The sequence below is a fragment of the Nematolebias whitei genome, chromosome 14, assembly GCF_014905685.2.
Source record: "Nematolebias whitei isolate Nwh7 chromosome 14, NemWhi1, whole genome shotgun sequence".
NCBI classification, from domain to species: Eukaryota; Metazoa; Chordata; class Actinopteri; order Cyprinodontiformes; family Rivulidae; genus Nematolebias; species Nematolebias whitei.
The window spans coordinates 46,652,874-46,678,143 of NC_056511.1; the positions used below are offsets into that span (position 1 = coordinate 46,652,874).

The window sequence follows — 25,270 nt, forward strand, 5'->3', positions numbered from 1 at the left end:
ACATACATACATACATACATACATACATACATACATACATACATACAGTAGGTGTCAGGAGTGTTGTTTCAGGAGCAGAACCCAGTGGTGCAGGCAGGACTCTGAGGTACGAGGAGTAAATTAAAATATTTTTAATGAACACAAAAACAAAATGCTGACGTGGCAGCTTGCTCACAGAACGTAGGAAAACTCATGAGATGATCAGGGACTCAGGGAAACCAGAAGACAAGACAAACACCTGATGATCACGGATGATGCCGCCGGCAATGAGTGACACAAAGACACAGACTTATATATACACACACACAGAGTGATAATCACAAACACCTGGGTGACACGAGGGTGGAAATAATCAGGACACTTAACAGGGAAACCAGGGAGTGTAAGGATGGGAACCCACCACCAGGGGGCACCATCCTTATAGTAGGTACATACATAGGTATATACGTACGTACGTACGTCCATCATACCTACAACACTCCTAATGCCTCTTCATATTGTTCTTGCTTTATCATCACCTGCTGCCGCAAACATAAAGGTAATATTGTTTTTTGTCTATGTTTGTGTGTGTATTATGCGCATATTTGCATGTTAGAAAAATATCATGAACCATGTGTCTTTTTTCTTGGAATGCTCAGAAATAAATTATTGGATGCGCCTCCATGATTTACTAACTAGAGCTGATACAATTCAAGAAAATTAGTCAGTTTTACAGATATTTAGCTAATATGGTGATTGATATGGTGAGAGCTGAGAGTCAACCACAATATATTATCTGAGCTCTAACACACTGCAAGGAAATCTTGAAATATTGCATACAATTGTACAAGGTTTAACCAAAATTGTTATAACTCCATATTCTCTAAACATGAGGCGGTTTAGGCTTAAATTCTGGTATGTAAGGTAGCAGGTGAAAGTCATCCCGTCAAAGAAGGAATTGTTTGTGCATTCAACACGTCTAGTAATAACTGAAAATTAACTTTATATTTTTTCATCACAGACTATGCTTTTCTTTATATTCCCACAAAAAAAGAACAATAACAACAAAAAAAGATGTTTAATTTAGCCTAATCTGGAATAGATAAATCTAACATTATTATGAAATACAAAATTGTCAACTACTTTTTGAAAATGGTTACAGTTTTCATGAAATGTGACACAGTGTAGACTTGAGTAGCAAAAAGTAATAATTGAGCATTCAAATATGATTTTAATATTGATTACAAATAACGCAGACAAAACTGTCAACTTTTTTTATGTTAATCACTCGCTTGATTCACTAAAGCCCCCAGTATATTCCTGCATACGTCCATACACATACGTACGCACATACGTACACGGAGGTACGAGCGTACCCCGCAGGGCATGTCCGTGCAAAGCTCAATTTTATGGCCGCATACGCGGTGTCGCACAATAAACTGCCCAGCGAGGGACTGTTTTGTATGTGACACCAATGTATTAAATTCCCCTTCTTCATCCTGATCTGGCCTTTTGTTTTTTGCCAAGAGGCAGTGATCTCTTCCTCCTCCGTTGATGCCATGACTGAAATGGTAAGAAATGGAGGAATTTGTCACGAGCGAATTAAACTCAGGTCCAGTGTGGCTGCGGGAGGGTCTGGAGATTTCCTGGTGGGCTGGTCTGATGTGTGGGCTGCAGGGCCAGCGCTCCCTGTTTTTTTTTTTTTTTTTTTAGATCTTTTTATTAACAACATATAAACACAGAACACCACTGCGGCTGAGGCTGCCAGGGCTCGTTTCTTTTTCTTTTTTCCAACCTGTCAATCAATCCAGTAGGCGTGTCAGCAAATGACCAATCGGTGACCTCAATTTGTCCCGAAGGTAAACACCCCTTGTCTGTGAAGCTGCTCTGCAGCTGCTCGGGGTGTACGCTGGAGTACGAAGTCTGAACCCTCTGCGTACAGTACACGTGTACGTACACGTGAACGGATGTACGTGGGAGTATACTGGGGCTTTATCAAGACAGCTGTGGCTCAGTGGTTAGAGCAGTCACCCTCCAGTGGGAGTGTTGGGTGTTAGATTCCACCAGCAGTCACATGCTGAAGTGTCCCTGGGCAAGACACGGAACCCCTCATTGCTTCTGATGTGTGTCCCTTCAGTGTCTGAATGTGATAAAGCTCTGATTAGTGTCTGCAGATTCAGATTATCTTTGTAGAGATGTAGTAGAGTGCTGTATGAATGTGTGTGTTTGGAGGTAAATGAGGCACAGATTGTGTTGTAAAGAGCTTTGCGTATCTCGATTAGATAGAAAGGAGCTATATAAGTACAGTCCATTTACAATTACTTATGCCTGTGGTTGAGATTGTTCCTCAAAACATATTCTGGGGACTAAAAGTGTGCAAGGTGTTTGTTAAAATTTTGCCATTAACCATTCTGACTTAACGCTGCCTGTCTGTTAGCAAAATATCTCAGAAACCGCTGAATGAATTTTCTTTCAGGAAATATTCTTTGGAAGGACCTCTACAAGTGAATAACTTTTACTGTAGACAAACACAATTCAAGATGGCTGCCGTGGCTAACTGACCTTACAAAAGCCCAAATTAGCTATAATTCTGTCAGTTTTTCAAATGTGCCAAAAAAATGTTGTTGTTGTAGTTGAAAACCATTCACACATGATTCAAGAGCCACTCATTGTGTAAGATCTTTGCTTAAAACTTTGGTGCACGAGGCATTGAAGCATACTACTTTTATTTCACCTCACATTTCCCCGAGGTAAAACCAACCCAGCACGTTGATGCACTGACCGTTACATCCTCCAGGTCTTTGCCCAGCTCTGTGGAAGCTGCCACTGCCTCACGCTCAGTGATCCATTTCTCTAGCTCCTCTACCTCCTTGTGAAGCTGGTAGAGCCAGTACTGTTGTTCCAGCTTGGCCTTTCTGTGCTCCACCATGTCTTTGAGTGACACATACAGCCGGTCTATGTGGGACTGCTGCTTTGTAATCTGCTCACTGTGGAAAATTAAGAGAAAGAAAGTGAAACAACCACAGGGAAAAGAAGAAACTAAAACAAAACCAACAAACAGTAAGTAGGTAATGCCTACTTGATCCTGCACAAAAATTACTATGAAAAAATAAATAAATAAAAACTAAAAAAGTTAAAGTGTAGGGTTCAAGCCCCACCTCTCCGGGTGTCCCAACTCCAGTAGACGCTGGCATTGCTGGGACAGCATGCCTACTGTCTCTGCATAGGTTTCCACTGTTTGTTCCAGAGTCAGGTGGGCCTTTAGTAGCTGCAGTGTACTTGCCTCATCCTGCGATAGTGTCACCCAAAAAGAGCAAAAATATAACGTATAAAAGGAAACAGTATACAAGCATCTAAGATATACGCTAAACACTAATAATGTAAAACAATTTGGTATATTAAACGGTTTATTAAACAGCAGCCTGAACTTCTAGGCTGGACTAGTGTAATTCTTTGTTATCTGGGTGTGTAAAAGTCTTCAGTTGATCAAAGATGATGCTGTTAGAGTTCTGATGAGAGTTGATAGGAGAGATCATATCTCTCCAGTTTCTCTCAGCTGACTGCCCGTCAATTTCAGAATAGAATTTAAACTCTTACTTTTAAAATATAAAGCTCTCAACAATCACGTTCCGTCTTGTTTTGAAGATTAACCGAGCACTGTTTTTCCAGACTGCAGGTTTACTTGTGGTTCCTAGAGTTTCTAACGGTAGACTGGGAGGCAGAGCTTTCAGTTATCAGGCTCCTCTCTTTTGGAACCAACACAGCTTCTGTCCGTGAGGCTGACACCTTGTCTACTTTTAAGACTTTCTAATTTGATAAATCCTACAGTACTGGTTGGCTTGGTTTCCTGTAGTGTGCTGTTATAGACGTCGACTGCTGGAGGACAAACGGACTACGTTTCCTCACGGTGTCACTGTATTTACTTGATCCACTCCACTTGTTTGTATTTGTAACTATATGTACCATTAACATCAGGTCTCTCTTGTGAATGGGTCCCCGAGGCTCAGTGGGATTAACCTGTCTAAATAAAGGTGGAATGACAAAACATGTGTTTTTCTTTTCCTTTCTACCTGGACCTGCCATTCTGTTTGTCCACGTCTCTTTCCTGTCCACACTGATCCCACCCAGTCCAGGCAGATGGCTGACCATCCTGAGACTGGTTCTGCTGAAAGTTTCTTGCTGTTAAATGGGAGTTTGCTTCTCAGGATTGAAGACTGCCAAAACTTTAAGATTTGATGCAATCTGCTGACTTCCTTAGGTAACTTTTACTGTTTGGTATTTTATAATATATGTAAATAACTAATTTACCTTAAAATTAGAAACAACTAGAATAACGATTGTAAATGGATTTAGATCTGGAACAAAATTATGATTTGTACTTGTTACTTGTTTGTGCAGTGCCCTGAGATGACTTTTTGCGAATCAGCAGTATATAAACAAACCACAAAGAATAAAATTCAATATAATAGAATAGCACAGAATAGAACATCAGAATTGTACATACTGTTCCTTTTTCTTCACTGGCCACATGGAGCTTCTGCCCTGATAGCCAGGACTCCACTTTAGCTGCCTCACTGTAGTACTGCTGAGCCTGTAGTGCAGCATCCAGCATCACAGATCTCCTTTCTGTCTCCAGCTGCAAAACCTCCCACAGCTGGCGCACATGCCCCGCCCCTTCACGCACAAAGTCCACCTCAGGAGTTCTCAGTGAGGCAATAATTCCAGCCCGGTCTAAAACCTCTTCAATTCGTGCTCGCCTCCCTGTCAGCTCTCGTTGAAGTGTCTGCAGGACAAATCAGAAAAAGTTCCAGGACAAGCACAGTTAGATCACCTTTCAGCTGACCATAGGCAGATGTCATCCTTAGTACTGACCTGGTTCTTTTTCAGATAGTGCTGTACACTCTGGAGGTTAGTTCCATAATCCTTGCAGGAGGCCAGGGGAAGCCGCTCTTGGATCCACAGCTTATGCACAGACATGCAGGTCATTACACTTTTTAAAATGAACATTTAAGAGTTCTACATCAAAGATTCGGCATGGGCACTGCAGCAAGGACAAGGTATTTTACTGTTTATCGCCCACCACAGGAAACAAAGGTGATAATGTTTTTGCCTGTTTGATTATGCGTTTGTAGTTTATGTCATGATCACATCCTCTGTCCCCTGCCTCGCTCACAGCCTTTCATGTCATGTTTTCTGCTCCTGTCATTAAGCCACACCCACTCTTCTCTCACAGATTAATTAGGGCTTATGTCCTACACCTGTTCCCCGCTCTATTTAAGATTCACTCTCACTCTAGTTCCCCGCCAGATTATTGTACTTTTCATGGTTCCTGATATCCAGCCATTCTTGATCATGCTTACTTCTTGTTTTGATCTTCTTGTCTCAACCTCACACCTGTCTTCTGGAAACCTGACCTGCCTGCTCCTTGCCTGTTATTGTATTGTCCTTCTGACCACATTACCGTCCTCCTCTTCTGATCCAACAACTACGATGCACAGATTCCCTTTTGGATTAATTATTGGAATTCTGACTACCTGTGCATGACCCCCTGCGTTTCTGAACCTTGTTCATGGATGACCCTTTCGACCAAACTCTCCTCAGCTCTGCCTTGCAGCTGCGTCTCACTCAGTGACGGTGACGTCATTCTGCCCCACTTCAACAGGTGGCCCCCACCTCGCCTGCTTGAAAGGCTCTAACGGGTGTGAGGACCTGGCACTACAGCTGGATCCTGACTCTTTCCAGCAGCTGCTAATCAACAAAACTGTATTCTTTGTTTTACACTCATGTCTGGCTTTATTCTGATTCCAAAACCCTGAACTCCTGACAGTTTAGGCAAATTAGCTAAGATTTATATGTTAGTATCATAAAGTATTATTTAATATATCCTCTGATATGAATATGGCATGGCAAAGTGAAAAACATCAATTCAAGGTTTGAAAACATGGCCACAAAATAATTTTAAATCAGATAAAGTCAGTGGGCGATATGCATTCCTTTAATTCTTTGTTTTCTGATTAATTTTAGTTAATACCCATATACCTATAAAATGTGTAACTGATCAACTAGCTAGTGCTAAACTGCATATTCATGATGAAATGCATGTAATAAAGATTGAAAAACTCACTATTTCATCTTCCAGATCCTGGGCTACTTGGTGCATCTCCTTGGAGGCCAGCAGGATGCGACGTCTCTCCTTCAGTGGCTCAATCAGTCGAACGATGCGGGTCTCCACTTCACCCAACTGCTCAGCGCCCTCTTTGTCACCTGCCATCAGGCCTCGCTGGGGTACGCTTAGCCCCTGCAAACTTCCTAACTCTCCCACATCCTTGTAAAAGTCCCCAATCTGAGATTCCATAGCCTGTGCCAAAAATATTGAAAGGTCATGTTGCAGCCACAGGATGGAGGAACAAACACATCGGCTGTTTTCTGGCAGAAAATTGAAGATCATGTAATGATTTAGCTTACTTTCAAAAAAAGCAAATGTTGCATTTTTGGATGTTGTGGATGACAACATGCATGGCTGACGTGCATGCACCACAGTGCTTAGGGCCATCAAAGTCCAATAAGATTAAAAAGACCGTGCCTGAAACACCAGCTGCATAAAGGCACTTCATTATGAGAGTTTATTACCTTTTAAGTAAAAATTTGGTTCTGTTTATATAAAGCAGTCCTTCTCAAATAGTGGGGCACGCCCCCCTGGGGGGGCCCGGAGCAATGCCAGTGGGGGGCGCATGTGACCCCGGGGAACATTTTGCGGCAGGGATTAGGTTATTTATTTATTTTTTTGGACTATTCTCGTTTTGTCAGGTGCGCTCGGCAACTCTCAGACTCACTAATAATAAAGTTATGAACATTATTTCTGTCTTGTCGTTTGGGAGCCGTGACTGAACCGTGTCGCTGTGACACCTCAGCTGGTGACGCTCTGGACGCTCGTCACCCACAGCACGCACGAGACAGAGAATAACGCGTTACCTGCCCCTCTTCCTCTTTTACATTAACAATATTTTTTAGTTTGTCAAAGCACAGTTTGTGTGTTTTTTAATACAGAAGTAATGTTTAACAGATGTTAGGACTCTATTCTTTGCTAACAGGTCCTCTGCTCTGGACGCTCGTCACCCACAGCACGCACGAGACAGAGAATAAAGCGTTACCTGCCCCTCTTTCCTCTTTCTTTCCTCTTCCTCTTTCATGTTGACATGTTTTAGTTTTGTCGATTGTCAAAGCACAAGTTTGATGTTTTTTAAGTTGTTGTAAAAACAGATGTTTAACAGATGTTAGGACTCTATTCTTTGCTAACAAAATATATTTTGTCATTAAACAACTTGTCAGTTTCTTCTCCTGTGAGCGCGTTCCCGTGGACCCCCCCATTCTTGAGCTCCTTGCAGCTTCTCTGCTGCTCTGAGTCCAGGTCCAGGTCCAGGTCCAGGTCCAGGTCCAGGTCCAGGTCCAGCTAAACATGGAGCAGGAGCTGAGAGCTGCAGGATCATGTTTCAAACTCGGCTTCAGAAATCTGTGCACTGCAGCACGTGCTCATTGTAGCCATTGATCCTGACTTCCTCATTTTGATTTAAAAAATCTGCACAAATTGTTTTATTCATTTTTGTTTTGTAGGTCAAAGTGTTTTTTTAACACCCCTGACTTAAAATGTTGCTGATCAATTTGAATTCATTTTTATTTATTGATTGTATTTAGTTTGATTGTTCAGTATCAAATGGTCAAAATGTTTACAGTTTGAATAAGGTTATATATTTTATAGTTTCAGGCAAATTTCTGTTACAGACTATAAAACAATCTAAAAAAGTTCAATCTGGTCCTCTGGACATTCAAAAAAACAAAACAAAGCAACAAAAAAATGTAGAAACGTTTCGTCTCTCATCCAAGAGACTTCCTCAGTCTGAGGTGCTGTATTCAGCTCAGTCTGAAGACTGAGGAAGTCTCTTGGATGAGAGACGAAACGTTTCTACATTTTTTTGTTGCTTTGTTTTGTTTTTTTGAATGTCCAGAGGACCAGATTGAACTTTTTTAGATTTTTCTACCTGGATTATTGAGCATGCATCAGGATACTATAAAACAATGTTAATAATCTTTGTTTAAGTTGATCTTTATTTCTTTCTTTATTTAATGTTAATAAGGACACAATGTTATGCAGAGGTGTATTTATAACAATTTTTAGACAAATTATACTATTTACAGTCGCGGCAGAGAGTTGGGGGGGGGGGGTGCAAAATGTTTACTTCTTCCTTGGGGAGGGGTTAACAGCAAATAATTGAGAAGCACTGATACATGGGCATGTTCACCACAAACTCCTTTCTGGTGCAGTTTTAGAAAGCCCTTTATGATACTTTACAATGATGTCAAATGCCAGGAACAGCAGCTGGACGTGGCAAAGAACAGCCAGATGAGAGGCAAGCTGCTCCCCCCCCGGACAGGGTGCTGCTCCTTTACAAGTTCAAGTCATGTAGGTTTGTTGTCATTTCACCACAAGTGGTACACAAGACGGAATGAAATGGTGTATGCAGCTTCCAGTTACATTCAACAATAGTACAAATATAAAGTGTAAAAAGGAACAGTAAACTAGAGAAAAATAGCATTTCCTGTGAAAATGCCGTGTGAGTGCTTGTTGCTGAAGAATGTGCTGAAGGTGGGAGGTGTAGATGTCTGTGATGTGGGGACACTGACTTGGTAAGAAAAACATTTTAGATCTAAAACTGTGTCACATGTCGGACAAACAGAAATACCTACAATATTAAGTGACTCAAACACTATAGACTAAACAGTGGCAGTAAAAAAGACGGTAACTCTTTACAATAAGGTACACGAAATTTGATTAACTACTATGGAACGTCTCAGGAATGAATCAAGAACAAATCAGGAATTAATAGGTAGTTAACCAGTACTTACTGGGGAACACACAGCCACGCCCTATTAGAGAACTACTGGTTAGTTACCTGGTAAATGGAGGAACTAATCAAGAACTAATGGGTAGTAGTTACTAAGGAAACTAAAGAGGAACGAATCAGGAGCTGTGACCTCACATGGAGAATTTATCCTCTGTTTCTGTGGTAACAAACCAGTAGTCCCCCAATTAGGCTTGGCTGTGTGTTCCCCAGTAAGTACTGGTGAACTACCCATTAGCTCCTGATTTATTCCTGAGGCGTTCCCTAGTAGTTAAGCAAATTTTGTGCACCTTATTGTAAAGTGTTACCAAAAAGACAAATACATGTCAAAATTGTCTTGTGTTTTTTTCAAAGTATTTTTTTACAGACATACTCATAAAAAAAAAAAAAAAAAACTAGACTGATGAGAAAAACAAAGTTCACCCTCTTCCAGTTTTTGGGTTTTACACATCAGGAAATATAAAAATAATCTGGACTTTTATTACAAAAATGACTTCAGATTTAGGGAAAACATCCTTTTTAATTTTATGTTTTTAATTATGTATTAAATAGAAACTAAGCCAAAATGGAAAATGTGTGAGACAAGCACTGGTTCCAGTCCCTGATCTAGCAGCTTGCAGGACCTCCTTGGCAGCAGGAACTTACACCAGTGGTTTCCTGTAGACCTTCAGCTGGCTTTCACATGATTTCTTGTTTTTCAGTGTTGCTTCAGTTCACTGCAGTCCATACATTTGTCCCTGCACAGCTCTCGTAGGGTCCCACCACACATTTCAGTCAGGTTCTGGACTTTGACCGGACCCTTACAACACCATGATTCTGTTCTGTCGGAGCCGTTCTGTTGTTTAGGATCGTTGTTTCATCATGACCTAGCTTGGCCAAGCTTCAGCTGTTAAACAGATGGTCTCACATTTGACACTAGGATTCTTTGGTCTACAGAGGAGCTCACGGTCAACTCAAGGACTGCAAGGAGTCCAAACCACAAGTCCTGATGTTGATAAGCTGTTTGGATATCTCACAACATGGTGCTATGCATTATGGGTAAACATGTCTACTTTGTCCTGATGCATGCGCAGCATGTCTGCTTTGGTTTCATTTTGTTCCAGAAGTCTTGTTGTTCTTTCCGATGAAACTTTACAAACCTAAGTCGTGCTTCCATGTTGTTTTTAGACAGCCTTTCTGCTGCAACCTTTAGTCTGTAACGTGCTAACTGAGGCCTTTGTGATCTAATATGGAGCTCATCTCTCTGACTGTGAAGATTACACAGTCTGACCTTTGGGTGAAGACTGGCTGCACTCCTAAATGTTTCCCACATGCTAATAAACTTTCTCTCTGTAGGATGACGGACTCCAGAATGTTTAGAAATGGAAATCTATCCTAGATTGAAGGACAACCACAAGGGTTTTCTAAAGTCATTGCTGATGTCTTTCCATCTTGGCGTTGCGTTAACACACATCAGTATGCTGTAGCATCAAATTCAGCATTGGTCTCACTGATAATGTTTAGTTGTTCAGTACATTTGATTATCAGTTCCCGGCTGATACTGAACCTCTGAATTCCTGTGGACGCAGCAAAGATGAACTTAGTTTTTACTCACAGCTCTACCAGTTTTTGTTCAACCTTTAACAAATACCAACATGCTGGAATGTGATGTGTGGGTAAATGAACTGCCCTTATCTAACACTCTCTATCTTATCAAGATACTCAAAGCTCTTTCTCTACAAAGAATAATCAGAGCTTTATCACATTCATGCACCGATGGGACACACATCGGAGGCAATGAGGGGTCAGTGTCCTGCCCAGAGACACTTCAGCATGTGGCTGCTGGTGGAATCAAACCCCCAACTTTTGCAATGGAGGACGACCGCTCTAACCACTCAGCCACAGCCACCCCAATATTAGAAATAATAATTTAAAACCTGGTAAAGACCAGATTATTGTCATTACGCTCTGATGTGAAAAAACTATCATAAATGAAAGATGATGGACTTTATCCTGATGCATGCTGGACATGCTGGACATGCTGGACATGCTGGACCTGATGGACATGCTGGACCTGATGGACATGCTGGACCTGATGGACATGCTGGACCTGATGGACATGCTGGACCTGATGGATGATGGACTTTCATTTCTTCATGACTGTAGTTCCCCAGAGTAACAATGAAGACTGTTTTTAAAATTTCAGCTTCCTGAAGTAGGCACTACCTACATCATTTCAGTTTTTGTAAGATCGCATCAAAAGAAGAGACATAGTCAATTGTTTTTTTTGTTCTTTTGGAGTAACCCTGGAGGTTTTTAAGACTCACCTGGAATTTCTGGAGCTGTTCATTAAAGGTGGGCAGATGGTGTGCCTGCTCGAGCTGCGGTGGCTGCTGCTCCAAATGGGACAGCTGACTGTCAAGGTCTGAATAGCTCTTGACTGCTGGCTCGGGCTTGTTATTTTCAAAAAGCTGGCGGGCCTTAGCCTTTGTTGTGGTCTCCAGGTCGGACCAGCACTCCCTGATCTCCTCCAGCTTTTGCTGCACGACCGAACGTAGCTCCGGCTTCTCCTGGATCAGCTCTTGACCCTCCTGGATGAAGGAAAAGAGCACACTGGTTACATACTTGGCACATACCAAGTACATACAAGTTAAGTACTAGTACATACAGTATACTAGGTAAGTATATAGTGCAGGGCCATATTGTGGATTCTTACGTAAACATCAGGATTTGAATGACTGTCATGTGAGTGTTTGAGTTTGTTCTCCTCACATGATGTCAGGTTCTGCCTTAAGGCCAAGCTCTGATGTTCCACAAACCAGAAAACTATGAACTGCACAACCGGATCTGTGAACTCACTACCATTTTAGATTTAAACACTGTAGCATCTTTTGCAGTTATTGAAGTGATTTTTATTATTACTACCTCTTATATTTTATCAACAGTATTTCTAACAGAACCCATCCCAGGTAAAGCTTTGTCTACAGTACAATAAAATATATCCTGATGCATGCTCAATAAAAGAAATAAAATATGTTGTTATGCAACAACGTTCTGCCTTTCAGGACGGAGAGCTGAGACGATCACAGATACTGCTCAGAAGGAAACGGGCTCAAATCCGTTGTCTGCCCAAAGTAGTTTGGTGCGACAGATGTCCGTCCTGAGGTGGGAGCTCCCTGCCTGCACTGAAGCCGGTGCACGGAGCAACACTTGGCCCCGGGCCGAACTAAAAATCATGCATGGTATGACTAGGAACCCCCATCATGAGCCTTGGCTGTGCATTTCTCCTCCTCTTCTCTTAATTATTGTGCTCTTATATGGCAGGAGTTAAATAAAAGCTTGCAGCATTGTTTTTTGTGCAAAGTCAGCATTTTGTAGGAACAAAATAAGGACAGGAAGGAGAGTGGATAGTTTTTCATCCGTGACAGAATTTAGAGAGTTTAACATACAGTGTGATTACTGGTTACACAAAATAATGATGCATTTGTTTTCATCCTCATAAATATGTTTCTCTGTTATACAATAGTGTGAGATGAAGGCCGTCCTCTACGAGCTGCTTGTCTCTCAGTTCTCATCCAGCTGGACCTACACTCCATCTTATGGCTCTCATAATGCAGCACTGCATCCCTTCTGTTGGCACAGCGCTCTGCTTAACTGCTGCTAGTGCTCACTTTCTGAACAGCCCTCTCTCACTCCTATCTTTCCTCCACCTTTGCTTTCCCTCCCATAATGCAGAACCAGCAGAAAAGCAGGCTCTCATTCTCTCCTGCTTCTCTTCGGCTTCACTGACACACAGGGTGAGGCAGAGGAGGGGGCTCAGAGAAGAGAGGGGGGAAGCAGACGAAACGAACACAAAGAGGCAAGAAATGGAAGAAAAGGGGTTTATGGAAAAGGACTGAGGCTCTGGTGCTATGACCTGCTTATAGTTAGAAACAAAGGGCATTTGTGAAGAGCCTTTTTGGAACACAGTGAAGACAGACGTAGTGCAGTGTTTTAAAGAAGAGCCCAGATTTATCATGGCAGCCACGTGCAGACAAATTCTGTTTTTGCCATGCTGACACAGATTAACTAAGCCGTAGGTGAGATGAAAGCTTTTATTTTTTAAATAAAATATGAACAAGATAATTTCACACACATTCCCTTAACACTTTTGTCCACCTATTTTGTAGTGTTAAATTATTTAACAGTTTTCTGTATGCTGTGTCTTCTTCAAACCCAAATACCAGATTTTCCACAAGATGTACAAGTTACAACACAGTTAAATCAAAGTATCTACTTTGTAATTAAGGTATGGAGGCCAATAATCATGTCCACATTTCTTTCAGTACAAGCAGTGCATGCTAGTTTCTGATTTCACTACATGTCGTGATAAGCTTGAGTAAAAAAGTAAATGATCATTTGCAAAAAATACTAAACATTCCTGCAGCATTTGTGTCCATGGAGCCAGCTCTAAAAGTTTGAAGTTTTCATTGCAGATCCATCTGAAACAACGCAACATGTTACGTCATGCCTACTTTTGCAACAAGCTAAGCTCAACAGTTTTCAACCAGTTCAGAACGTGACACCTACATAACAAAAACAGATAAACACCTTCTCTACTCTGTCAATCCTTTGCCACAAATTTAAAAAGCACCAATTTTCTCAGTACAACTATCACATTTTATCTTTAAAGTATGTCATTAAGAATAAGAGTTACTGGGAGAGATCATCTCTCTCCAGTTTTAGTTTCTCTCCATTGGCTCCCTGTCAAGTCCAGAACTGAATTCAAAATCTTACTTCTAACCTACAAAGCTCTCAACAACCTAGCTCCATCTTATATTACAGATCTTATTGTTCCATATTTTCCTAACAGAGCACTTCTCTCTCAGACTGCAGGTTTACTTGTGGTTCCTAGAGTTTCCAGCAGCAGAATGGGAGGAAGATCTTTCAGTTCTCAGGCTCCTCTCTTGTGGAACCAACTTCCAGTTTCTGTCCATGAGGTTGACACATTGTCCAGTTTGAAGACTGGGATTAAGAATCTCCTTTATGAAAAATCCTATAGTTAGGGTCGGCTTGGGTTTCCTGATCTGTCCCTTAGTTCTGCTGCTTTAGGCTTAGACTGCTGGAGGACAAACTGACATTTCCTCTGTCTGTTGCTTTTTTATTTGCTCTACTATGTAATACATGTTTGCATTTTGTATTTATTTCTATCTTTAACACGTTTGTTCCCATAGAAACCACACCTGGACCTGTGTCCGTCTCTCTTTCCCAACTTGTCAAGGCAGAATTTGTGTGTTGCATAATTATTCCTTCCTGTAAATATACCAATCAAACCAGTCATTAATAGGCCCCTAATTAAGAATAATTATATCTATGATGGGTGTATGTAATCTTCTGACAACTTTTTTAATTCGTTCTGAAAATGTTTTTTTGTTTGAACATTACTTGCTTGGATGGCACAGTTACAAAAACAAAGTCTTCTTCTGATGGATTTTAAGGACACCCATGTTGCACAACAGGGAGGTGTTCAGTCGATGAGAAATTACCTTGGTTTTTTCAACAAACTAGTTCTGGTGCTAAGCCAGACCCAAGTTTGCTCAACACCAGCCTTTTCTGATTTTACTACTGTAGTCTCGTGGTCTGACAGAAAACTCTTGGTGCTAAAATGGTACCAAGTCATTGCTGGGTCGGAGTACAGTACCGTCTTTGTATGTGGTGCTGAAGGGCAGGTTTATGAAGACCAACAACCAACTGATGTGAGTTTACAAACACCAAGATAGGTTTACTACCACTCTGCTTGAATTAGGACAAAATAGTTTGCTACAGTGTAAAAAGAAGTTGAACAAGCAGTGCAGCATCCTACGTGTCTTTTATCGACAGTTTGTGTGTTTTTTATGTCATTAAAAGATGTAGCACATCACACCTTCCTTTACAATCAGAGTTTTCTTTGAATTACTAAACAAGGTTCAAAGCACTTTTTATAAATATTTTCAGCTCTTTTAATACCACCACCTGGTATTTATGGATCCTGTTTGAAATCTTTGTAACTGTTGTTTTTAACAGTGATTGTAACTAAGATCAAATGTGCCAGTCAGCACAATGTTCACGTGCACCATCTGGAACTCTAAACAGCATTAGCAAAACAGACACTTAACATTGAGACATCTGTCTGAACTTTGCCGTCAATGGCAAAGTTTTAATCTTGTGAGATCAGACAGCTTGAAGAACCTGTTTGGGGTGATGCTCAGTGATTATCACACCAAAATTTAGGTCAATATCTGTAAATTTGGTCAAGGATAGCTATTTTTGCATTCAATAAAATTGATTGCTTGATTGATTGATTTTAACATCTTACCTCCACATCAATCTGGTTTCAGGAAACAACACAGCACAACCACTGCCTCACTGAAGGTTCTTAATGACGTTGTTGAAGCACTGGATGCTAAGGATTATTGTGCTGCACTTTTCTTAGACCTGTCTAAAGATTCTGACACTGTGGATCAGAACATCTTGTGTCATAAACTCTCAGAAACTGGTTTCTCAGAACACACCATTGGTTGGTTCTCTAACTATCTTTCAGACCGGAGGCAATGTGTTCAACATAATGGTACTTCCTCCAGTTATTTAACAGTCAACAATGGTGTACCACAAGGCTCAGTCTTAGGACCCACCCTCTTTACAATCTACATACATAATGTAGGTAAAAACATCCCTAATGCATCCATACATTTCTATGCTGATGATACAGTTGTTTATTGTCGAGCTAAAACAGTTGCTAAGGCTTTCCAGCTTTTGAATTCTGCATTCAACATCATCCAGACAGATTTGTTTCACCTCAAACTTGTCCTAAATGCTGACAAAACCAAAGGGATGCTTTTTTCAAACAGGAAGTTGGTCCAAGCAGTTCTTCCTCCGATTTTATCCTCAAATGGTGTCCCCATTGAGTTTGTTGATTCCTATAAATATTTGAGTATCTTGGTCGACTCACATCTCTCTTTTAAGCTCCATGTGGAAAACTTGGTAAAGAAACTGAAAGTTAAACTGGGTTTCTTTTTCAGAAACAAATCCTGTCTAACCCTGAATGTTAGGAAACACCTTGTATCTGTGACTTTCCTTCCCTCCATTGATTACGGTGACATTATTTACATGAACGCTCCTACAAGAACCCTGCAGATGTTGGATGCTGTAGATGTTGGATGCTGCAGATGTTGGATGCTGTAGATGTTGGATGCTGCAGATGTTGGATGCTGTAGATGTTGGATGCTGCAGATGTTGGATGCTGTCTATCATGGTGCACTAAGATTCATAACTGGCTGTAACTACCGTACCCACCACTGCACCCAGTATTCACTGGTTAACTGGTCATCATTAACTTCACACAGACTCTCCCACTGGTACATTTTCATCTTTAAATCACTTCTTGGTCTGCTGCCTTCATACATCTCCTCCTACATGTCTCTGTGTGAGTGCAGCTACGGAGTGCGCTCTCAGGACATCATTACCTGCAGTGTTCCCTCAGTGAGGACTGAACTAGACAAAAGGACCTTCTCCTATTCCGCTCCTGTTTCCTGGAATATCTTGTAAAAAGATTTGAAGCTCTCGACCTTTGACCTCTCTAAGTGTCTTTAAGAATCTGTTGGACTCCTGGCAGGGTCCAATGCAGACACGTTCCTGTTTTTAGTTTTCTACATTCGCCTTAGAATCTAGCTGTTTTTTTTTGTTTTTTTGTTTTTTGTTTTGTTACCTTTTCCTTTTAGCCATCCTATTTGTAAAAAAAAAATTAAAAAAAATAAAAAACCTGCAGTATGACTTTTTATAACTGTTTATTGTTGTTGCTGTTGTCCATTGTTGTCATCATTCTTTGTTGAAATCAGGTCTCTCTTGTAAATGAGTCCTCGAGGCTCAATGGGATTTACCTGTATAAATAAAGGTTGATTGATTGATTGATTACGTAGTTGTGGCAGCCATCCAAAATAGGGTTGACTCCAATAGGTCTTTAAGATTGCAGATGAACATTCAGTGATTACATTCTGAGAGTTTACAACACATTCTTTGAAAGCACCCCCCCCCCCCCACACACACACACAGATGTTTGTCTTTCTATCTTTACAGGGACTTCACATTGACTTCCATACATTTTTCATTCATTCCTATAGCCTAACCCTGACCCTGACCCCAAACTTAACCATTACCAGTACATAACTAACCCTAAACCTAACACATCCTCAATTCACACCTTGTTCCTAACCCCTAACCCACCAACAGCACTTGTTAGTGATTATTAATCTCACTGTATTTCGGTACGATAATAAAACTTATTCTGATTCTGATTATGGGGCCCGGGGTTTGGGCCCCATAAGTCATGACCTACGTGCACATATGTCCATATGTCATGTCGTCAGTAGGGATGCACGATCCACTTTTTTACTTCCGATCCGATACCTAGAACTGAATATCGACCGATACCGATCCAGTTCCGATATCATGATCATCAATGATTTTATATGAGGCTGTAATAATCTGCTCTCAAGTACAATTTGTACAAATATATTCATGCATGTCCAAAAAGGCAACTTGAGGTAAGTTTTATTAATGTTGGATAAGTTTTAAAGTTAGAATTAAATTCTAACACAAAACATGTTTCTTTTTATTCCTAGTTTTAAAGTGGATATTAAAGTGATTAATTTAAGTGATTGTTTAAAGTTATTTTATATTTTTTTAAATAAGGGGCAGATATAATAATTATTTTTCTTCTTCCTGCACTCTTTTCATTCAATGTTTTCTTTTTGATTATTTTTAAAAATTTTGTTTCATTTAAATGAATAAATAAATTAGTTAAATAAAATGTTAAATGGCTTCAAACACCTGTTAAGTTCATGGCATAAACCAACAGACATGTTGCTGTTTTTAGTATTTTATTTATTTATTTTTATTTAGCCTTTATTTATACAGGTTAGTCTCATTGAGCCACGAGAACTCATTTTCAAGAGAGACCTGTTTAGGGAGCACATGGTGGGGGTTAAGGGCCTTGCTCATGGGCCCAGGGTGGGGCGAATGAGGGTGGGGGCAAGTGTGGGTGTTTCACCTACCCCACCCACAATTTTGATGTTGTCGGGGCCGGGGCGTGAACCGGCGATCTTCGGATCACAAGCCCACCTCTCTAACCTCTGCGCCACCACTCCCCCTATTTTACATCACTTTATAATGTAGCTGTTTTTGTTTTTAATATAATTTTCAAATCATGTTTTTTTTTTATGATTGTCTCCTGTTGTACTGATAAATATCTCTGGAGGGTAAACTAGATCTTGGCTGCAAGTATCAAACTGTGAAATCCTTCATTTTCTACAACTGATAGTGGTTGATCATTAATTATGAAGTTTATCAACTTCTCGTTAAACATTAGAGCTCCGTGGTTTCAGCGACGTCTTCTTCTTGTTCAGTCCGAAGCAGGCAGTCTGAGTTCGGTCAGCCGCGCTCAGTCTGTCCCTCCTCAGAGACGGGCAGACTGAGCGGGGCAGATTGGACGCTGCTGGCCGAGGTCGAGCTGCTTGTTTCAGGTTGAGCAAAGAGCAGCGCCCCGCTGAAGCCCCGGAGCTCGAAGGTCCAACATAAAACTAACTTTACCGTGGTTTAATGTGGCTCTGTGGCTCTGCAGACAGTGCACGTTGCTGTCTTGTTTTGTGGTGTTCAGTGTAAAATACTTCCACACAGCGACATGTTATTGTTGGCTGTACTTTATATGTTACCTGTCTAAAACAGGGCTCTCTTAAAAATGAGACCTCATGACAGTGAGACTAACCTGTATAAAATAAAGGTTGAATTAATAAGGAGCAGCTGGTCCTCACAATATAGTTTGTGTTGGAAAAATGGGCCTTACAAGGTAACTACCCCCCCCCCCCCCCCACACACACACACAAATAAATTCACAAATAAATAAAATATATACATTATAAAAATTTGTTTCGTAGTCCCTGAATATCATTACTGTAAAATGTTTCTGTTCAGTGTCCTGATATAACTTCTGTTGTGATTTGGTGCTGTATAAATAAAATGAATTGAATTGAATTAATAATACGTCCTGTACTTCAAGTCCTAACTGTGTATATGACAGTGACGTGTGGTGAGCCTTGTGACAGGCCAGGCACTGTCTGGAATCGATGCTCACATATATGAATCCAAAATAGAAGCTTATATTTCAACTTAGCCTTTTTGTCTTTGTCTTCTTTTTTCTTCCTGTCTCTAATACCTTCTATTTGACTGAAAATCTAGTTTAGAAAAATCCTCTAGTTTTGAGATGTGATCTTCCATTTTGTCTAAACAAATTTAAACGAGTGTACTGTTTGCTTCCCCCCCCCCCCCCCCCCGCCCCTCTGCGTAACAGAAGAACGCACAGCGACTGCAACGCCTGCTTCATGGTCCATATGGGGCCTCCTATCGATGCAGCAAGATACTTTCTGCCTCACCCCTGTGTATTTTCAGCGGGCATCATAACCGATTAGAAAGAAGTAATATGTTACACACATTCATTCAATATATTAAACAGACTGTAGAACATCAGCATGTGTAGCACATGTGTAATCAAACATGTATGTTGGAGATATAAAGAGAGACAGCAATGGGCATGTTCCAACCCCTAATTCATATATTGTATATGACACAGCGCCCCCTGAGGTGAACCAGAGCACTACACTGCCTCGCCCGAGTCACACCGCATTTACTCGATGTTTGAACAGGCAATACTCCGTGATGTTGACCACTGAAGTGTTGAAATAATTTAGAAAACAGTTTTATAGAACATTCATGTGGTCAAATGTATTTTCTCTTATCATTTAGTATTTTACTTGTTATGATCACAGGTGCGGCACTGCCTGACCTGCCTCCCCTGACTGCACATTACTGGTTTATGACAAATAGCATAAGATGACACAGTGTTATTTTGAGGGATTTGTCAAAATTGCAATAAAATCTGTAATTTCTCAACATTAGATGATCTTAGTTTAAAACTCGAGTGATATGCATTCCTTTCACTTAATGCTAGGCCATTAATTTTGTTTAAAATCTGTGTGATGATTTGAATCTGCAAATTGGGCTCAGCCTTGAAGACAGTTTTTTTTTTTGTGCTGAGCCTAAAGTTGAGGTGAGACTTCAAATGAGGTCAGTTTAGAGTCTTCTCGCTGTAACAGAGACACATCCAGAGATCCCTACATGCACAAAATGACCTGGAGCTTTGTGAATGGCTCCATGTGCTAATTACTGGGCAAAAGCAGATGTACAGACAGGAAGACCCACTCCTCCCTCCTCCCACTCAAATAAGGTGTTGATACATGTTGTTATATAGTGCGTTTAAAATGGGGGGGATGAGGCGGCAACCAGCACAGACCCACCCCCTCCCCAGAGAGCAGGCAGTGCCCGTTCACCTCCCCAACCCTTGCCCAAAACCCTAAATGTCAACATGCTACATATGAGAGTGGGCACAGGTCCCGGAGGTGAGAATGATTACACATCCCACCACCTATATTCCACCGTGTGCCCACTCAAGACCCTATATATGCATGTGTCATGGAATATTATATGTGAGTGTCTAGGTTGTTTAATAAAATTGGGGTCCAGGTCTCCACAAACCATGGAGATGGAGGATCATAGCTCAGTAGTGCACCTGAACCCCAAGGCCCTGCTTGAGTGGTGATGTGATGGAGTGGACGGAGGAAGACGTTGGGATGGGGAGGAACAACTGAGGTAGCAATGCCCTCCCAGGGGGTCAGCTCCCCCACTGATCCCAATAGGCACCCCATTCTCCAAGATCCACCAGGGGAGGGAGGCTCCAGTACATCCATCCAGGAGCAGGAGACAGCCGCACCACCAGGGACCCAGGCCACGGACCGGCACATGGCCCTGAGGACTGACCAGAACCAGGGAAAGCGACCCCCCCCCCCCCCCTCGAGATCGTCCAGACCCCCCAACCCAATACCCAGCTCAACACCCAGCCCTCCGACCAAAGAAGCCACCAAACTCCAGCAGCGTCAATCAGCCAGGAATGCCCGAACAGCTGCAGATGGCGCACCATGACGACCGAGAGCACACCCCCACCTCCACAAAAGGACTGACCAGTCCACCACAGCAACACCCACAATGACAGTACCCCATGCAAGGTAGGGCACCGCCTAACATGCCCAAACACCCCCGGGCCAACTGTGCAGAGCCACCTGAGCGAGAGCCCCCAATACACCCCCCACCCACAGCCCAGACCCCCAGCCAAGCACCAGACTGCGGCCACAGCCAGGCAAGAAGACACCCAGGCTGAATCCACCCGTCCCCTACCATGGCCCATCCCCCCCACGCACGTACCAAATGTATCTCCCCCCCCCCCCCCCCCCCCCCATGGTAGAGGCCTCAAAGCCCACCAGCGCACCAAGGGCCCCCAGGCCAGGGCCAGGCACCAGCGCATGCATCGGCCCAAGACCCCGACAACATTCCCGCCATGACCCGAGACCCCTGGGTCAATCCGGGACCCCAGCCCGGGAGCGACACTCCCCCAGAACCCCAAACCACCCCAAACCCACCCAGGAGCAGCCAGGCCACCAGGCCAGCAACCAGCGCCCGCCAGTACAGACCGCCCAGAAGCCTGCATGCAGCCAGCAGAGGTCAATGCCCAGAACCACCAAAGCCATTTCCCCAGTTGAGCGCCATTGCCCTCAGCCCCGATACCCCCCCACATCAACAACAATGCCCCACGTGACAAAATCAAAGGTTTTTACCCACCTCCACTACGAGTTGGAGCCAATCAAAGAAGCCCAGAGTGATTGGTTTGATGTGGAGGTACAGGCTATCTCAAGACTGATGTACTCCAACAAAAGGTCTTTATACTGTTTAATACTAAGAGCATTTTTATTTTTCCAGTTCATGAGTATAGTTTTTTTTTATATACATAAAGCAGTAAAAATCATGTGAATTGACTTTGTCTCCAAGGTGACATCATCTAAGTGACCCAATAAGCAAACTGATGGAGAGAGTGGAATATTACATCTCAGACACTTTGATAAGTCTTCACATATCCGGCACCAAAACCTCTGAACAGGTGGACAGAACCAAAATGCGTGGATGTAATTGTCAGGAATATTGTTTGTACACTGTGAGCAAACATTAGATGATGCGAAACCCATCCTGAACATCCGTTGACCTGTGTAGTGTACTCTATGAAGGATTTTGTATTGTATTAATTGTAAATTGGGGTTTTTAATCATCTTAGAAGTTCTTAGACATATCTGAGACCAGAAGTTTTGGTCAAAGTTGACTGACAAGTCTGTCTCCCATTTTACAATGGGAAGGGATATTGATCCATCTATTTTACTGAGTGTCCGGTAAACCTTAGATAGTAATTTGGGAGGGTTAAGATTTAGGAATTCTAATACACTTGTTGACATTTCAATCCTAGTGTTATTAAGGTTAAATTTATTTTTGTTATAGATTTAATTTGTTGATATTCTAAAAGTTTATTCTCATCAATCCCATATTGTGTTATTAATCTGTTAAATGGGATATAGTTTACGTCCTCATATATATGTTCCAAATATTCAATTCCTTTACACCTCCAACCTGGGAAGTTTATCATCTTATTCTGTTGTAGGATGTCAGGGTTGTTCCAGATGGGTGTACGTTTACATGGGATTAGTGAAGACTCTGTCATTTTAAGAAACTCCCACCAAGCTGTCAGAGAGGAGCTGATATTGATGCTTTTAAAGCATTCCTGTCGTTTTATGTTTGAGCTAATGAATGGAAGGTCCGAGATCATTATATTATTGCAAAGTGTCTGTTCTACGTCTAGCCAGGGTTCATCAAGGGGTGTGTGTTTTATCCATTTTGAGATGTATTCTAGCCTGTTGGCTAGAAAATAATAATAAAAGTTGGGTAGCTCTAGTCCTCCTTTATCTTTGGTCTTCTGTGATGTTTTTAGTTTAATATGTGGGGGTTTATCTTTCCAGAGAAATTTAGAGATGGAGGAGTCCAGGGATCTAAACCAGTCAGGTGATGGTTTATTTGGGATCATTGAGAATAGATAGTTTATTTTAGGCAAAACCATCATTTTTATTGAAGCAATTCTTCCTATTAGAGACAAGGGTAGAGATTTCCATCTAGCAAGATCATCCTCAGTTTTCTTTAAAAGTGGGATGTGGTTTAGTTCTGTTAAATCTGCCAGTCTAGGAGAGACTTTGATACCCAAGTACGTAATATTCCCTGACTGCAGTTGTGTAGTAAGTGAATTGTTGAAATAGCAATTAATTGGTAGAACTGTGGATTTTATCCAGTTTATAGAGTAATCTGAAACTTTTGAGAAGGAGTTTATCAGTCCAATAACCTGAGAGATGGAGGTTTGTGAATGCCGGAGGAAGAGCAGCACATCATCAGCATATAGACTGATTTTGTGCTCTCTGTTCTTGCATTTTATGCCTTTAATATCTGTAGTTTGCCTGATTGCTGCGGCTAGCGGTTCGATGAAAACAGCAAACAGTGAGGGGGAGAGTGGACATCCCTGCCTCGTGCCCCTTTGCAGAAGAACGCTAGCAGATATTTGATTATTTGTCCTAATGCATGCTGATGGGGAAGCATATAATATTTTCAACCAGTTTATGAAATAATTTCCAAAACCAAATTTATGCAAGGTTGCAAATAAAAATTTCCAGTTAACTCTATCGAAGGCTTTTTCTGCATCTAGAGAGAATATTGCAGTTTCAATATTTTTACTGTAAGAATAATCAATTAAATTAAATAATCTGCGTGAATTTGTGGATGAATGTCTCCCTTTTATAAAACCAGTTTGGTCTGGATGTATTATGAGTTATTGTAGTGGACTAGGCCTACGTCGAAACTAAGTCTAAGGTCAAAACTCTTGACCTTTAGAACCTTGTGGGACAGAAGCTGTCATTTCATGTATTTGAATCCATAAATACAGGTTCACCCATCCTGAGACTTTCTTTCTTGAAGATTCAAGTGAAAAGAACACTCTCTTTTTATTATCATTACTATCTTACAAATGTTGATAATCAAAGTGTCTTAGTTCAAACCATTTTAGATGTTGCAGTGAACTAATCAATTTTATTAACTGAGTAATGATTTTTATTCTCATGCAAAAGTTAGAACTCATGTTAAAAGCTGTTGCAGAGTAATTATGCATTTTTCTGATTTCTGCTTTTGAATGAGCAAGTGTGTGCGTTTACAAGGTTACAGTCAAACGAAAAACAAGTTGTTATGTTAAAACTGTCATGTTTTAGAATCCTCTCAGACGTAAATAGAGATGTTTTGCACCTGTTTCTTAAACACGCCACAACAAAACCCTCTCGGTCTGTGAGAACATTTCTGACCTGTCTCATAACAATTCTCGCTGTCTCTAACCTATTACGTCACAAAAACACACCCCTTCTGGTCGTTTCTGACCAATGAAAAATCCCAAAAAGTGAACCGGGAAAGAGTCTTTAAAATGTCAGTACTTCCTGGTCTACACAGACTCACGGAGTTACAGACTCACAGAGTTGGAGAGTTGTCAGACTTCTAGAGTTCTGGAGTTCTGATGGAGTGCTGTTGGAGTTCCTGACATGACAACAAAGCTCTTCCGAGTTCCATGGGATTATAACATTTTCCACTGAGGTGAATGTGTGTCGAACAGAGCCTCGCCACTACTTCTGACGAGCTACAGCCATTCTAAGGAGACGCTGGACCGGTAGCGTTAACGGAACACCATATCTGCTGATTATCATCAGAGAGGTAATGGGTCAAGTTTCCTACCAAGCGTACCGAGGCGAGCTGGGCTTCTGATGGAGAGTGTCGGTTCTGGTGAACACTTAATTTCCCTCACATACCATCTTAACTCCCTCTAAACTTCTTCCCATCTTTAAACTTTTCTATCAAGTAGAAATTCTTCCAGATATTTAGAAATGTCTGTGTAAAATGCTCACCCACATTCATGTGGGCAAAAGATCATAGTTGTACAGTTTTCATAAATGTCTTTGGTGCAGCAACGGAAAAATCATGGCCGTATGATTTTTCCTGGTTGATTGCTTTGTTGTTATTTTCATAATTTGCCAAATTAATGTACATGTTTGATGTTAAATTTGATTCTGTAAATAAATGACCGCATTCATTTTGATGGGTCAAATCTAAATGACGTCTCACGTTTGCATTTCCTTAAATTCAATGCACGTTTTATTCAGTCCAGAAAAATGAGGAACCCGCGTTAAATGATGAATATATCCCAGCATCTGTTCATCTACAACTGGTGGCCCGTCACGTGCTCATAAATGGACTGTAACTCGTGTGCTAATTGATTTTCATGTTGGCATGTGTTGTAAAATAACAGTTGAAGCCGTGCGTCTTTACGCAGCGCAATTGGAGCTGCGCGCTTGTGTTACGCTGGCGATGTTTTAAAAGCTGAAATTGTGTCATTG

The 25,270-nt window shown here is 41.4% G+C and overlaps 1 protein-coding gene across 1 annotated transcript in view; it reads right to left on the minus strand.

Moving 5' to 3' along the window:
- Positions 1-25,270, minus strand: part of LOC119420348 (spectrin beta chain, non-erythrocytic 4) — a gene marked incomplete in the record, with an annotated part of 111,203 nt that overhangs the window by 46,807 nt on the left and 39,126 nt on the right. The window contains 6 exon segments of the mRNA XM_037687734.1: positions 2,762-2,966; positions 3,138-3,268; positions 4,484-4,762; positions 4,852-4,941; positions 6,104-6,337; positions 11,183-11,446. Of these exon segments, the coding sequence (XP_037543662.1) occupies positions 2,762-2,966; positions 3,138-3,268; positions 4,484-4,762; positions 4,852-4,941; positions 6,104-6,337; positions 11,183-11,446 (1,203 nt within the window).